We start from the raw sequence: 16,217 nt of genomic DNA, 5'->3' as shown, positions 1-16,217 counted from the left end.
CAATTTGTAGGATATTATAGCTATTAGGTTGTATAACTATTAATTAAGCAACAGTACGAAGAAGTTAAAAAACTGAACACCAGCGTCAAGTAATTATTTATTTCTCTTTTTAATTTGTACATGGTACCCCGATACAGGCTTTAGCAAAACGTCGATTTTTGCCACCATCTTGGTGTGGTCGCCATAGACCTTGTAATTGCGGAAAATGTGGCTCAGAATAATCCGTATTGACATCCCGGCGTAAGCTTGACCTGGAATAGGGTATTGACTCATGTCAAATTGAATATAAACAAAATTTATTTCGTGTAGTACATGGAATAAGGGTCAGAAATACATCGATGTTAATTAATGAAAGTTAAGGATTTCTTATTTTTTTTTAATTATGTATTTTTAAATTTTTCCAAACGTCAAAAACGCTGTCGTCCATTTCGTGATGTCACAATGTTACTTGAGGTAACTAATCTGTTTACCAACAAATAAATTAAATATGAGGGTATAAATCACTAGTCATTTCACACCTAATAATAATTATAATTAACTTGTTCTTGAATTAATGAAAATAATTTTGATTAATAAGCTTAGAACAATTAGATATGGTTAATATATTTAATATAACATTTTATAAATAAACAACACATAATTTAAAATAAATAAGTTATGAAATGAAATGCTTTTTCTACCTTCATTTCTAATTTCTTTGTTGGTAAACAGTATTCAGCAAGAAAGGCTGTAGTATATAGTATTTTTGTCAAACGTTCCGTTTGTATAGGATTTTATAACGTGACGTCATGAAATTGTTGAAATTTAGAGACGTTTTGGCTCGTATTTTCAAAAAATATTAAAAAATTAAAATTTTCATGTAATCACGTCTCAAAAAATATGATAATTTATTTTCAATCTAGTAGAACTATAATGAACAATTTAAGACCATTTAAAAAAAGTATTAACTAGTCTAGTTAGGTTCATAATAGTTATTTATGCCACTGTCAGGTAATGCATTGCAGCACGAGACATTTTTGAAGAATGAGGCAAAGCCGAGTTGCACAATAGGCAACCTCCTCCTTTTTATTTAAAGTAGATACCGACTAAACTAAAAATCGAAAAATAACATATTTTGTTCTACCTGCTGATCGATTTGAAGGCGGTACTAAGCCGGTTTCTGAAAATACTACCCACAAAAACAATGAAAAACCTAAATTTTTATGATACTGCTTAAAGAAATACATCATCATCGCCTTCAAAGTGATCAGCAGGTAGAACATAGTATGATGTTATTTTTCGATTTTAAGTTTAGTCGATACCTTTAATGTTTTTGAAGTCGGTTAAATTTGTTTCCGTTACAATTTTTTAGAATTACTGTATTTTGAAAAAAACTGACTTTGTTTTATCTATTTATTACAGTGATTTTCTTTTCAGATTCGTTCATTGTGATGAGTAAAAATTTTTTTTCCGAACTTGAATTTTTTTTATTAACTATTATCTGATCACCTATGCAATTCCTTCTTCCCATGCTGAACCCTGCGAACGCGTTGGGGACATCTGGCAGAGTTGCGGGGTCCAGCCAACGCTCGGGCTTAAATTCTTCTGCATCTAGACCCCACACGGGATGTCTATGGACTCCATAAATGGACATAAAACATGTCCTACCTTTCGAGAGAGTGCAATTTCCTGTAACATTACAATAGGTAAATTAATTGAAAAATGTAAAAAAAATATACAGAGTTAAATTCAAAAAGTACATTAAATTGTTTTTATCCGACCCTTGATCCAGAACCAACAGTAAAGCGAAAGCTTAAAGTGTTGGTCGAAGCTTTTTGCTTTAAGAAGCTTTTTTGCATTGCAAATAGGTTGCCTATACCAGCCCTACTCGATGTGTACTGTTTATCTACAAACAAAGTCATTTCATAACTTATTTATTTTAAATTGCGTATTGTTTGTTATCAAATGATATTCAAAATATATTAACTATGTCTAATTGTTCGAAGCTTATTAATCGAATTGGTTTTCATTAATTTAAGAACAAGTTGATTATGATTGTGTGAAATAACTAGCAATTTTTAATTAATTTGTTGGTAAACAGTCCGCATTAAGTAGTATGGCTGTAGCAGGTGTATATTTAAGTTGCGGCCAGATAAATAGATTTTTCTCACAAAATCTAGGAAACTAAGAACTAGATCAAAAGCAACATAAGTTAAATTAAGCATAAGCTTTCATTTGACATACTAGCGGATGCCCGCGACTTCGTCCGCGTGAAAATCGATGTAAACCCTACCCTACCCCTACCCTACCCCTACCCTACCCCTACCCTACCCCTACCCTACCCTACCCCTACCCTACCCCTACCCTACCCCTACCCTACCCCTACCCTACACCTACCCTACCCCTACCCTACCCCTACCCTACCCTACCCCTACCCTACCCCTACCCTACCCCTACCCTACCCCTACCCTACCCCTACCCTACCCCTACCCTACCCCTACCCTACCCTACCCCTACCCTACCACTACCCTACCCCTACCCCGTTTTCTAATTATTATTAATATGAACTTTATACAATAACAATAAAGCCCAAATAAAGGCTATTTTTAGGGTTTTTCCAGCAATAATTCTAATTTTTCTCGCCGTAAAAACTATCCTTGAACTTCGACGAACATTTTAAAAAAAGATTTGGCCAAATTGGTCCAGGCGTTGTTGAGTTATGCGCTTACCAACACATTTTGCGATTCATTTTTATATTATAGATTAGACGACTAAATAACTGATGAGGGTATAAAATAATGTTACTCGAATGTTTATATCTGGCAACCCCACAGTTGATTAAATTGTAGCGTGAAAGCAGGCAACCTTTATGTTTTCAATTCTTCTGGGTATTTTTTTTAACTAGTACAGGAATTAGCCAATGAGGGAAGTAGACTAAATAAATTTAATGAAAAAAATAATCAATTAATACTAACCGGCCACAATTTACTAGGTAATGCGTCAGTGTGAATATTTTCCATCATTTGTTTTTTATTTCAAACTATCTGACGCTGCGCGGTTTCACCCAGCACCCACATTCCCTTCCTCAATAAATGGACAATCTAACACTAAAAGAATTTTCCAAATCGGACCAGTAGTTCCTGAGATTAGGGCGTTCAAGTAAGCATACAAACAAAAAACAAACTCTTCAGCTTTATCACACTAATATTATAAAGGCGAAGTGTGTAAGTAAGTTTGTTCCTCTTTTACGTTGCGGCTACTGAAGCGATTTGGCTGAAATTTGGAATGGAAATAGATTTTACTTTGGATTAACACAAAGGCTACTTTTCACCTCGGAAACAATCCATGGTTCCCGCGAGATTTGTGATAAACTGAATTCAACGCGGACGAAGTCGCGGGTGTCCGCTAGTAATATTAGTATAGATAAATAATAGTTCAGGATCCGGGGAGCATTTTTATAATTGATTACTATCAAAGTTAATTATCCGTAAGTAATCTTAACCTTGATGAGACGCTCAACTATTATATTTACGAAAATTCTTGATTCAGGTAGCTAACAGGTTTGCTGGGTAATAAATTTTCTGAGCGGAGGAACGAGATAACGTACCACGCAATTTGTAGGACAATGTGGCTGATAAGTTGTACAAATATCAAGCAACAGTAAAAAAACAGCTGGTTAGTAATATTTAGTTAGTAGTATTTTTGATAACCTCGTTACTGATACAAATTGGGAAGGGAGTTCATCAAAAATTGTTACAACCAGCTGTTTTATTTATTGTTGCTTAATAAATCGTTTTACAATGTCACAGCCACATTGTCCTACATATTGCGTGATACTTCATATCGTTCCTACGCTCAGAAATTCAAGATGAAGCGACTCTCGGAAAATTAACTTTATAGTAATAAATTGTAAAAATGCTCCCGGATCCTGAAACAGATGAGGGTATAATATTTCTTGCCGGATCTTGTACTATAGAGAGGTCTCAACTAACGTAGTTTGATGTCTTTGTCGAGATGTCTTGCTACAACGGGCGCTACCGGATAAAACCGCATGGTTTCTTTGAATACAGCATCTATATACACCAGCTTTGATAGATCTTGTTTTGTCACATCTCTATCTTCGTCTCCAAAAACTTCGTGTAACCTGAAAAATGTTTTCTTTTTAATGACTATATCAGCATAACGGGTAGCAGCGACAGTGATCGTGCCATCATTTTATGGTAGAGGAAACATCTCAAACGGGTCCCGGGATTGGATAGACCCTGACCGATTTTGTTACCTCGGTATTGAACGATATTGAAGTGCATAGTGGCGAGGTGGTGGCTTGCTTTGACCTGCAGACGGGTGATACATTGAGACAAACCATTCTCGACCTCCACATATCACACATTATACTACATATAGCCCGCCAGCTAGGGTCAACCAACCTTGGTCAACTCGTGACCCTTAGACCGTAAGTAGTTCATTTCCGAACGATCTTAGCAATTCTTTGAAAGCTCGCGATTCGCGGTGCAGCGCCGTATTTCGAGCACCCGGCCTCCCACTTAATCAGCTAATGGGCCCCTGATCAATTCGGTTTTCCCACATAGCTTAAGGTACAGTATTGGGAAAAGTTCAACAAATAAGGACGCGTCAACAAAATAACTAAAAAATAACTTAACTCTTCACAAACTTTCTCCTGGATGTGAGGGTAGGATCCAACCAGCACTAAAACATACGTAACCACGATGGCTGAAGCATCATAACCAGCCATAATTATGGTATCGACGTGTTCTCGAATCTCCTCATCGTTGAATGTTCCTCTTTCCTTTGACAGTTCTAGGATGAGATCCAAGAATGGTTTGAATATTGTTTCTGAAAGGACATCTTTGTAATGAATATTTTCACGTATACATAAACAACCGTTTAGTTGACAAAAAAGAGAAAGAAACTTGCCTCTTACAAAAATAAGCACATTAAACCTTAATATTTCAATTACGTAATTTTTTCTAGTACTAATAGCTTGTATATATTATGTATTCTGTGTTAATAGTTCTAAGCTACACCGTAAAGTAGATAGACGGGCAGGCAGAGCGACTATAATAAAGGGTTCCTTTGTAGACTACGGAACCTTAACAAATACTATGAAAAAGAGTAACCTTTTCCTTTTTTCTTGTCTTCCACATTATCACAATTCAAGAGATCTGCTTTCTTCTTTTTTAGAATCTGGAAATAGCAATTTATATATTAACTAGCTGCAGTCGGGGAAATATAGCGTATAGTAAAGCACTCGGGGATAGTCCAGCTTTGAACCAATTTTGAAAATTCTTCTATTTCTAGAAAGTCATGTTATTTGTGAGTACCATATTATATGTTGTGTGGGATATATGTTATATGGGTTATATTTTATCCCCTTAAACCGCGGGGCGTCGGCTAGTGATTAAACATTTGATAACAGTATTATCTAATGGAAGTATACCATTGAAAATTGAAATGTTACAATTTAAGGTAAATACTGTCGAGTATTGCATTTTTTGGAGGACGCAATTTTATTTTTGGGACATATGTGGGAGGTCTATAGAAGCTTAATCTGAATTTTATGGGGTCACCACCCTTGTCTTCTGGCCGCCATCTTGAAAAAAGGCGTGAAAACACTTTTTTAGTGCTATCTCGGAAACTATGCATCTTTAAAAAAATTTGTAAATATATAATTTGTAGCAAATTGTGTTTCCTACATATATGTTTATATAACTTTTTGCACTAAATTAAAAATTAAAAAAGTTATAAGCAAAATAGTGCATGTTGCTGCATGTTTCGCCAGAGCAACAGAGAATTTAACAAACTTGAGGTTGAGCTTCTATTGACACATATCTCAAAACTAAATCTGCGTCCTCTAAAAATGCAAAGCTCATGTAACACTTCAAGAATTAAAAAGAGCTTACATCGTTTGACATATTGTGCACGATTGTCAGCAACTTGTCTTGTCTCTTCTTCAACTCGGACCGGTTGTACATGAAGTCGCTGTGCAACCAGATCATCAGGAACCTTTTCGAAAAGATACTGAAAAGCTCTTCTGTGGCATTGGCGTATTCGTCAAAGAGTTCCTTTTTGTCTCTAAAGTCCATTCCTAAAGCTCCGACTGAAAAAGGTATACTCAGTTATAGGTTATAAAAGAAAACAAAAGACTAGTTTACACTATTTCACTTAAATAGGGTAGTTGAAATATCAAATTTAATATCTATATATATATAAAAATGAATTGCTGTTCGTTAGTCTCGCTAAAACTCGAGAACGGTTTAACGGATTTATCTTATCTTGGTCTTGAAATGTTCGTGGAGGTATAGGGAAGGTTTAAAAGGTGAGAAAAAATCAAATAATTTCCGGGAAAACCCTAAAAACTGCCCTTTTCTATTTCCTATTTCCCATACAAACGGTAGGGGTAGGGTAGGGGTAGGGTAGGGGTAGGGTAGGGTAGGGTAGGGGTAGGGTAGGGGTAGGGTAGGGGTAGGGTAGGGATAGAGAATAAGTGCACTTATGTCAAAACGAAGCTTGACCGGGTCCGCTAGTAAACAATATTAATTTCGTTAAAATAAACATTATGGCATAAGAGTCCGAACTGATCGAACTGACTGAACTGATATATAATGCTATCGGTGGGTGAGTCCAACGTTTGACCGGTATTTTTTTGTAATACTCTACTCAGCATTAGAATCTACGAGTTAGTAATAGAGGTAAAGTTTGTGGTATTGTAAGGGTAATCTCTGGATCGAGAGGTAAAATTTGTGAGGTTGCAGAGGGTAAATTCTGGATCTACTGAACTGATTTTAAATATTCCATATATACCAACAGAAAGTCACGTTATTTGCAAATGATGATGATGGTGATGGTGATGGCGGTGGTGAGTATGTACTTACAACATATAGTTTCCAGAGCATTACTTCGACTGTAAGCCCAGTGATCGAACGGTCCTCTCCCTGCCTCTACCTCCAGAGACTTCACCAGTCGCCGAGCTTGACTGTTGAACATTTCCATGAACCCATCCAGTACTGCTGGGTTGAACGCCGGGTTCAACATTTTCCGATGGGCTTTCCATAATAATGCTACAAAAATAAACAAAAACCAAAGTCATTGTATGAAATATCAATAATAAAAATAATTTACTTTGATGAGTGCCTGTCAATCAAGTATAGGTCGCGGCCTGTAAGTTGAACAATGAACATTGTGCAGTAACTCGTTTTTTGGGTTTGGACGCGTAACCACAGTACGTTGACGTCCTATATCTCTAAATTTTATTTTATTTGAATTACCAGAAAATTTCAAATTCAAATCGAACAATAAGAGTAAAGAATAGAGTTTCATGTTTGCAACTTTTTTTTTCGATAGAAAATAATATGATTGATTATTTAAATATAACTGAAGCTACAATAGTTCAAAACTCAAAATTCAAAATTCATTTATTCTAAGAATTAATAATTACATAACATTATGAATTAATTCTCTTGTCGAAATCCGGGTATCGTATCAAACGTTCTTTTTTTGCCATAATAACTTCACTTGGTCTTCACTTGGTCGCATGTTTGCATTACTCAAAATCAAAAATCGTTTATTTCAAGTAGGCTCAGTTTACAAGCACTTTTGACACGTCAATTGACTATTTGTATAGATTCTACCACCGGTTTGGAAGGCAGGTTCTGCTGAGAAGAAACCGGTAAGAAACTCAACAGTTGCTCTTTTGAAATGAAAAAGTCATAGAGTATTATAATTTACAATTGATAACAATTACAATTTCTTATAGTTTTACTTCCTGTGTGAAGGTGGAAGCTGACCCAACGGCCTCCAAGCATCTTTATCATTAAGGAACTCATCAATGTTGTAGTAACCTCGACTAAGTAAATGTTTTTAACACATTGCTTAAAGTTATGCATTGGCAGGTCCATCACAGTCTTGGGGATCTTATTATAGAAGAAAGAGTACACCCAAACCTACAAAAGATTTCTTTACTCTTTGGAGACAGTATGCAGAAATAAGTAACTTATGTCCGTGTCTAGTAAGACGTGGGTTTAAATCTCCTTTTCGTTTGTACAAATTAATATTTTGTCTTACATATACTATACTGTTATATACAGGGTGATTCGGACTTTAGTACCGATATTTTTTTTCGTGGTTCAGTATCATTAATAGAACATAAATCTACAAACAGTTCGATACATTTTATGTAATTTTTTTTTATCAATTTATGTCTCAGAAATAACAAAATAATGGACACATTACCAAACAAACTGCGCAAATGCTGGCGGCACTTTGTAAGACGCCGACAAAGAAATACCGGCCGTAGGCATATCGCTTCGGCTTCGACTGACGGGGGTGGCAGAGGTGAGGGGATCGAAAAATCCCTGAGGACGCCTACCGAATTGCCGATGGGCGACCAGTGACAGACAATCTGCCGTCGCTTGCGCATTTACTATGTCGGGATTTTCAAATCGCGACTATTACGAAATGGGGCGAGTGTATTTGCTCAGCAATGAACGCCTTCGTGCAGCTTGCACAATGTACGAGTGAGTGTTCCTAGGCCACGAGCCCAAGGAATCCTGAACCCCGCAGTGCCTAATGTGAGGATCAAGTGTTTTAAGTAAACTAAATGAAAATTTTATTAAAACGTGCTCGGTTGTGCCTTGAAAGGAATGGACTTCATTTCGAATAATTGTTAAAATACAGTGATTAAAATTTTCAAATTAACAAAAACAAACTTAGTAAGTAGATATCATTGATTAATGTAAATATGCTGATTTATGTATTTATGCTGATTTATGAAAGTTTGCGTAATAATAATCATCATTTGTATTTCATTATTTCAATCGAAAGTTCATAGTTTTTATTATTATTATTACGCATGCACTTCAGGCATTATTGATGGTCCTAAGCCCAATAAAGTATGAAAGGAATATCGATACTCAGCTCAAAAGTGACGACCTTTAATTATTATAAAAATAATAGGTATCAAACAAAAATAAAATAAACGCACAAAGGTCAACGGCCCTCGGCGCGGGCGCTCGCTAACGTAGTACCTACCAGCTGATTTTGTAGTTGCCTATTACCTAGTACAGCGATAGGGTGACCCTCAAATTCTGTTTAAACGTAAATAACTTTAGCTAACGATAACTTTGTTATTTTTGAGTTAAAAAAAAAAGAAAAAATACGTGTTCATTAAATTTTGTTTATGTACAAAATATAAAAATATCCGTACTAAAAAAAATTTCTTCCTGTATATATATTGACAGGGGGCTATACTGGGGCTCTAGCCATGCGGCATGTCGATTCTCTATCTACAAAAGCTAACGCTTTGAAAACTAAAAATTATAAGGGGATGATATCCGATCACGTGACACAATCGCAAATCGATCCCGTGACCTGTCGATAAAAAATGACATTTCCATACATTTTGTGATTTCGCAGCACGCCACGCACTCGTGGTGACCACTTACCATCACTAGTGGCCAGTCCATTGCCCACCCAGGGCTTCGCGTATTCGTAGATCTCGTCCTTTTGGAAGCATGTGTTAGCAACTTTCAAGAAGTCGTTCGGGTCGGCTACAACTACAACATAAATATTCCATTTTATCTGATGATACATGTTTTATGCGGCTTTTCATAAATAACTCAAAAATATGAGTTTTTACAAAAAAATATGTCATTACAAAAATTAAAGCTAATATAAAAACAAAGAATCCCTACTTCGAAAAACCTATAAATAGGTAATTGTATGTAATAAACGGTGAAGGAAAACATCGTGAGGAAACCTGCATACCAAATAATTTTCTTTGTTCTCTGCGTGTGTGAAGTCTGCCAATCCGCATTGGACCAGCGTGGTGGACTATTGGCCTAACCCCTCTCATTCTGAGAGGAGACTCGAGCTCAGCAGTGAGCCGAATATGGGTTGATAACGACGATGTAATACACATATTTTTTCGGCGAGTATCTAAGTATTCGAGCAGTATACGACTTCCTGAAGATTTTTTTAAAGTACCTACATGGAAATATATTGAACATTGTAAAAACATAATCATTGCTAATTGAGAAAGAACTTTCGATTTTGTTTGAAAAAAAAACAAGTATTTATTAATAAATTTTATCATAACTATTGAAAATATTATAACTAAAAGCTGTTAAAAAAAAATTAATCTGCATTTTTTCCCATTTTTTACAAAAGGGGTGGATATCACCCCTAAAACGCAAAAAGCGCAAGACGAGCATATGTCCGTTTTGAAGTAGGTACTACTTTCAGTAGGTAAAACCACAGATTTACGAGTCGGTACAGAGTACCTACTTATAAATGTATGGGTAAATCTACTAGATCCCAAATTTTCATTCAACGAAATCCGAGGTTGTAGCTGATTTTTGCCTTCATTGACTGTACCTACTAATAATGATGTACCTATTGGTATAACCTGACAAATTATCAACCATAGATTTACTCGCATAACACATAAATAGTGTGTAGTCGCAGGATTTGTAAGTAGTTTTCATCATCATCATCATCATCATATCAGCCGATGGACGTCCACTGCAGGACATAGGCCTTTTGTAGGGACTTCCAAACATCACGATACTGAGCCGCCTGCAGCCAGCGAATCCCTGCGACTCGCTTGATGTCGTCAGTCCACCTGGTGGGGGGTCGGCCAACACTGCGCTTACTAGTGCGGGGTCGCCATTCCAGCACTTTGGGACCCCAACGTCCATTATCTCTTCGAACTATGTGCCCCGCCCATTGCCACTTCAGCTTCGCAACTCGTTGAGCTATGTCGGATACAGAGATACTCCTAACATAGCTCGTTCCATCGCCCGCTGTGTGACTCTGAGCCTTCTTATGAGGCCCATAGTTAGCGACCAAGTCTCGCAACCATAGGTCATCACTGGCAACACGCACTGTTCGAAGACTTTTGTCTTCAAGCACTGAGCAATTTCGGACGAAAAGATGTCGCGAAGTTTCCCGAATGTAGCCCAGCCGAGTTGGATTCAGCGGTTCACCTCTTTCTCGAAATTGGACCTACCTAACTGGATCATATGTCCTAGGTATATGTATTCGTCTACAATTTCGAGTGCAGCGTTCTCAACTATAAGTAAGTAGTTTTATGTGCCCCGAAATGGGAGCCCTTGACTCATCGCTACCATAAGTTCGCTTGTGGCGTTGACGGCGAGAAGGCTTAGCTCTTATGTTCACATAGTCAGACACCTTCATAAAATTAAGTATCTCAGTCCACTCATAAGATTCGATTGGATATGTCCATTGTACATAACATAACTTACAGTACAAACGTTTCGGACCAACCGACAAGTACACAGCGCCCGCGGTCTTCAAACTTGTATAGCTTATCATCTTGAACAGATTCCATAAATCTGTAAGTTTATAATTATAATATTAATATTATAAAGAGTAATGATTTTAATCATTACTCTTTATAACTGTGCCGTGTGAGTGCCGTGATAGCCCATTGGATATGACCTCTGCCTCCGATTCCGAAGGGTGTGGGTTCGAATCCGGACCGGGGCATGCACCTCCAACTTTACAGTTGTGTGCATTTTAAGAAATTAAATATCACGTGTCTCAATCGGTGAAGGAAAATCATCGCGAGGAAACATGCCTGAGAATTTTCTTAATTCTATGCGTTCTGCCAATCAGGGTCAGCGTGGTGTGCTATGGGCCTAACTCCTCTCCTTCTGAGAGGAGACTCGGGCTCAGCAGTGAGCCGAATGTTGGTTGATAATGATGATGAATGATGAATGATTTTAAACTTTAAAATTACTTTAGAAATAACATTAAAATTAGCATGATTATGTACAGTTTAAATATTTTTAGAGTAACTCAAACAAACATACTTTTATTTAACCAGATTCTTATAACATAATGTAATCATCTTTATATAAGTTTGCGCAGTAGCGCATTTGAGCAGCAATATACTTACTTATAGTGTCTCCAATGAGTAGATGAGCGTGCCCTATCAGAGGCAGGTAGCCAGGATACGCCGGTGGTTCATCTTTGTTGGTGATCACCCACCACGCAGTGCAACACGCCAAAGCAACTAGCAGAAGTATCACTATCCACATCGTTACTTACTACACCTACATACAAATAATAATAGGTATATTTTTAGCAAACTACTCAGAAAAAGGACAACTTAATTAACAAATCTAACTGTAACCTAAATAAGACACTAGAATAGCAGAGAATGACCTTTAGTGAAATCACGCACCTGTAACCGTTGTGTGTAGGGTTAAAGGGCCCTTTGACTTTTAACAAATACTCCCCTTTTCCACTCAAGTCACTCCCCCAGCCTATCTCAAGCAACCCATAAAGAACCACACAACAAGAAATGTGGACGACTCGAACGCCACAAGCACACTAAAGCCGATCGTACGGCGAGCGCCTTATATCGCAAGTCGTTTCTTTTCACAACCTGACAGACGTATCAACGAGTCATAAAAAGAGAATGTTAGAAAAGTTTTGTCATGTGGACATTAACCCTAAACGTAGGATATATCATACAGTGCACAAGTGTGTGCGCATGCACAGGTGCACAGGTGGTGACCGACACGACCGGTGAGAGATCAGGCGCAGGACCGACGGGTTTACGTGCTCTCCGAGGCACGGGGTGCACTAACAAGGCCAACTCCAGAATATTTTTTTCTTCAAATACTAATATCGAATTTTTTGTTGGCCTGAAACGGAATTCGAGTCCTGGACGTCATTTTCCGCAGCCAAACCAGCTTATCACGGGACCAATGAGGCAGTCAAAGATTCGTGGTTATTATAAAACATATTATATTAAACAAACATAGTCCAGTAAACATTTGGAAATACAAATGAACTCAAAAAGCTGAGTTTTGTGTATGACTTAGGGGGCTAGATACGCTAACTCCAAATTGTTCATTCGATCAAGATTTTCTATGTGCATTTTTTTTGAAAAAAGGATTGCATTCAGTCTTTTTACAATAACTTAATTCTTTGAGATTCGAAAATTTTGATTCAATATTTTCTTGTTGCTCTTTGCACGCTCTACTATTAAAATTGAATGATTAAAATTCAGGTTTGTTTTTACGATTCATTTGAATTTCTAAGCTGTTTTCCCTACATTATGACTGTAGTGACAGAGTTCAAAGTATTAAAAAAACTTACTTATAGCGACTGAAACAAAAGACACATAGAACAGTCACCAATGTTTAACCGACTACTGATTACAAGCTCGTAGATATGTATTTAAAACGAGCCACGTGACCGAGGTTCACATAATACCAAGGTATACAAGTTGTTCAGTAGTACAGTCAATGAAGACAAAAATCAGCTATAACCTCCAGATTTCGTTTAACTTTCATAGATTTAGATGAAAATTTGGGATTTATTTTATATTTTTATTTTTTGATAAAGAATATTTGCCATATCTATATGACCAATATTCACATTCTCCTCTAACTATTCGGGATAGACTGTGCTAGGAGTGGGTACGACAATAGGCCAACGGGGTGAGAATTGAACCATTCCCGTTGAGCTATTGAGGCTTTTTATTTTTTTTGGCTATGTTTTACTCTCTACTTCAAAAGTGACATATGCGCGTCTTGCGCTTTTTTCTTTTTATGTGTGAAATACACTCCTTTTTGTTAAAAATGGAAAGAAAGCTGATTTAACCATTCTGCCTTAAGTAATTATGTTTAATTAGATAAAATAAATGTTTTTATTATTTATATGCATTATTTTATATATGCAAATAAATGTTTTTATTATTTATATATATCGTAGAATAATAAAGTCATTGTGGACAGAACCGCTGACCTGACCTTGGTCATCAGCTCTGTCATTTATAATATATAGGTACGCTATGCTGAACCTCACTAATCGCTTACACAATAGATTACTCTTAATTTTACTATTTACCCTGGTAGTTGTGGTAGAGGAAACACATCGAGCAAGTCTCAGGACTTGTGACAAGGGTGTGGTATGAAGAAGACTTTTAAAACTAGTAAACACTCACCATCTCTGCCCGACATGTTCTTCATGTCCACAGTATCACAAAATCACTAACGCGACAGCATGACGCTTTCAGGCTGCTTAACAAAGAATTGAACCACGTCATAAACTAAGTCACCAATCACTTTATTTTTCTTAATAACTTAATAAATAATGCTGACCTTAATAAATAGTTGCGACAGCAAAATCTCAACATAGAACTTAAAGAGTCTCTTTTTTACTGCTGTCACTTATATTTATTACTTGAGAGACTTATTATTAACTAAATCAAAACAGAACACTATTTTGATTGCAAAATCATAAGATTACTAGATAATAAGTCGAATCGCAATAACCAAAGAATAAAAATGATAATTGTTAGGTTTCGCGGCGTTTGTCAACCCTTTTAGCAACCACCCCTTAGATCGAAATAATGAATAAATCATTTTCTATATTTCGATTCACTTTTGTTTCTTAAGGTATAAGGTACCTACTCACCAATTTTCATGAAAATCGATGGTGGTTCCACGAAATCGGAGGTGAAAACCTTCATTGACTGTACTACAGGGTTAATTTGTATTCACACTATTTATATAATACAAAAGACATCAGACCAACTGTTGCTCATTGAAAAATTCTGTTTTAGGGTTCCGTAGTGCAAAAGGAACAAAGGATTTTATGGAGCGGCAACGACACCGTTGTGTTCGTGTGCTCTGTCGGTTCAATCTGTTTCACACCTAATTATTATAATTGACTTGTTCTTAAATTAATGAAAATAAATTTTCACTACTCTTGCTCAAAAACATTGTCATATTACCACTCCACAGCGGGGCTAAACAAGCATATTAGCTATTGGATAGAAGCAGGCGTTACTTTGCGGAAGTTCATCATGATTATATAATGATTTATTTATTTTGCTATCATCCGCGAAAATTCGGCGAACCCATGCGACAACGTCACCCAGGTCCGACAAAATACTCTGCGTTTTGGAACAATTAGAAATAATAAAACATAATAAGTCAGGAATTACCTTATTAAATGAACAAATAGAGTTATCGAAGTCACCACTAATAAAAATGTTTGAATGCGATGCAAGATAAATCGCTTATATTATGAGTATCTTGGCAACGCCCACCTCTTGCCCCACCTACTTTTTGGTCTATAAAAGACGAAGCAAAGGTCGAAAACGACACTTTGCAATTGCACGTTGTAGAGTCAACATCTCCTGAGGATGCTCCGGTTTCGGGGTGAAACGTACGTAGAGAGTATTTTGTCGGACCTGGGTGACGTTGTCGCATGGGTTCGCCGAATTTTCGCGTATGATAGCAAAATAAATAAATCATTATATAAGCATATTAGCCTCTAGGGGCTAAAGTAATTTTGTTTTTTTAATTCTTGTCTGTTACGAGTACTAGCTAAGTACTAGCCTACTATAAAACGGAGGAGGTTTTATTCGAAAATAGAATCATTATAGGTAAGGCACTGATTGTTTTGAAAAATAAATAAAAAACTTTAAATTGGAATGAAATGCAGCGTTTTTGTCTGTGAAATGCGTTTATTTTTTATTGAGTTGCGAATAGAACGAGATTTGAAGACATGGGACATCCTTTACGGTGTAATACCTTTGCCTCTTTCTCATGTGAAAAAAATAAAATTAAAAAGCGATAATTTAAAAAACAATTGGCGTGAATAATACACACTTGATTTTTTTCAGAAATTCATTGTCAATTTGTGACCGTAACTTACATATTTTTCAACAATAATTGTTATTATTGTCTTCATCTAGTGAGAATGGTGATCCTAATCTAGAGATGGGTGAAATTTTCAATCTGTTACCATCAAAGTCGAGACGCATTTACTTAAATAGGTACTTACCTACGAAAAATTTTATAAGTGGAGGAAACAACAACGAATGGATTCACTTACGAAAGGAGTTTTTTAAACTATTATCTCCCACGTTTATCTTACATACCTACTTATTATTCATCTTCACAGTAGTCGGAAATTATGTTACTGGGTAAAAGCATTTCCCTTAATATCCAAAATTGTAGACTTTGAACATTTAATTTTCAATTAAAATAAATCATTGAATATTGTACTAAACTATTTTATTTTCTCGCAATCGTAGTGAAAAGCAGAGTGTAACACGTGGGGCTAAACCCATTATAAACTCGGTTTCTATTTAGGCGGCCCTCGCCTTCGTCTCGGGCCCTAAAAATACCTCGTATATAATGGGTCTTTTTAGCCCCTTGTATAACAATCTA

General features: G+C 36.5%; 1 protein-coding gene across 1 annotated transcript; it reads right to left on the bottom strand.

Annotated features, from left to right (window-relative positions):
* Positions 1–61: 61 nt before the first annotated feature.
* LOC128199443 (cytochrome P450 4C1-like) lies at positions 62–12,095 on the bottom strand. The gene is made up of 9 exons (XM_052888954.1): positions 11,918–12,095; positions 9,441–9,551; positions 6,873–7,058; positions 5,901–6,097; positions 5,118–5,184; positions 4,641–4,833; positions 3,972–4,123; positions 1,489–1,668; positions 62–251 (listed from the first exon to the last, which is right to left on the bottom strand). Exons 1-9 carry the CDS (start codon positions 12,057–12,059, stop codon positions 94–96), a joined length of 1,386 nt encoding a protein of 461 aa, XP_052744914.1. The 5' UTR covers positions 12,060–12,095; the 3' UTR covers positions 62–93.
* Positions 12,096–16,217: the final 4,122 nt, after the last annotated feature.

Source organism: Bicyclus anynana, chromosome 24, assembly GCF_947172395.1.
Source record: "Bicyclus anynana chromosome 24, ilBicAnyn1.1, whole genome shotgun sequence".
In the NCBI taxonomy this organism is placed as follows: Eukaryota; Metazoa; Arthropoda; class Insecta; order Lepidoptera; family Nymphalidae; genus Bicyclus; species Bicyclus anynana.
The sequence above is the reverse complement of the archived record's forward strand: the minus strand, read 5'-3'. Positions and strand labels throughout refer to the sequence as shown.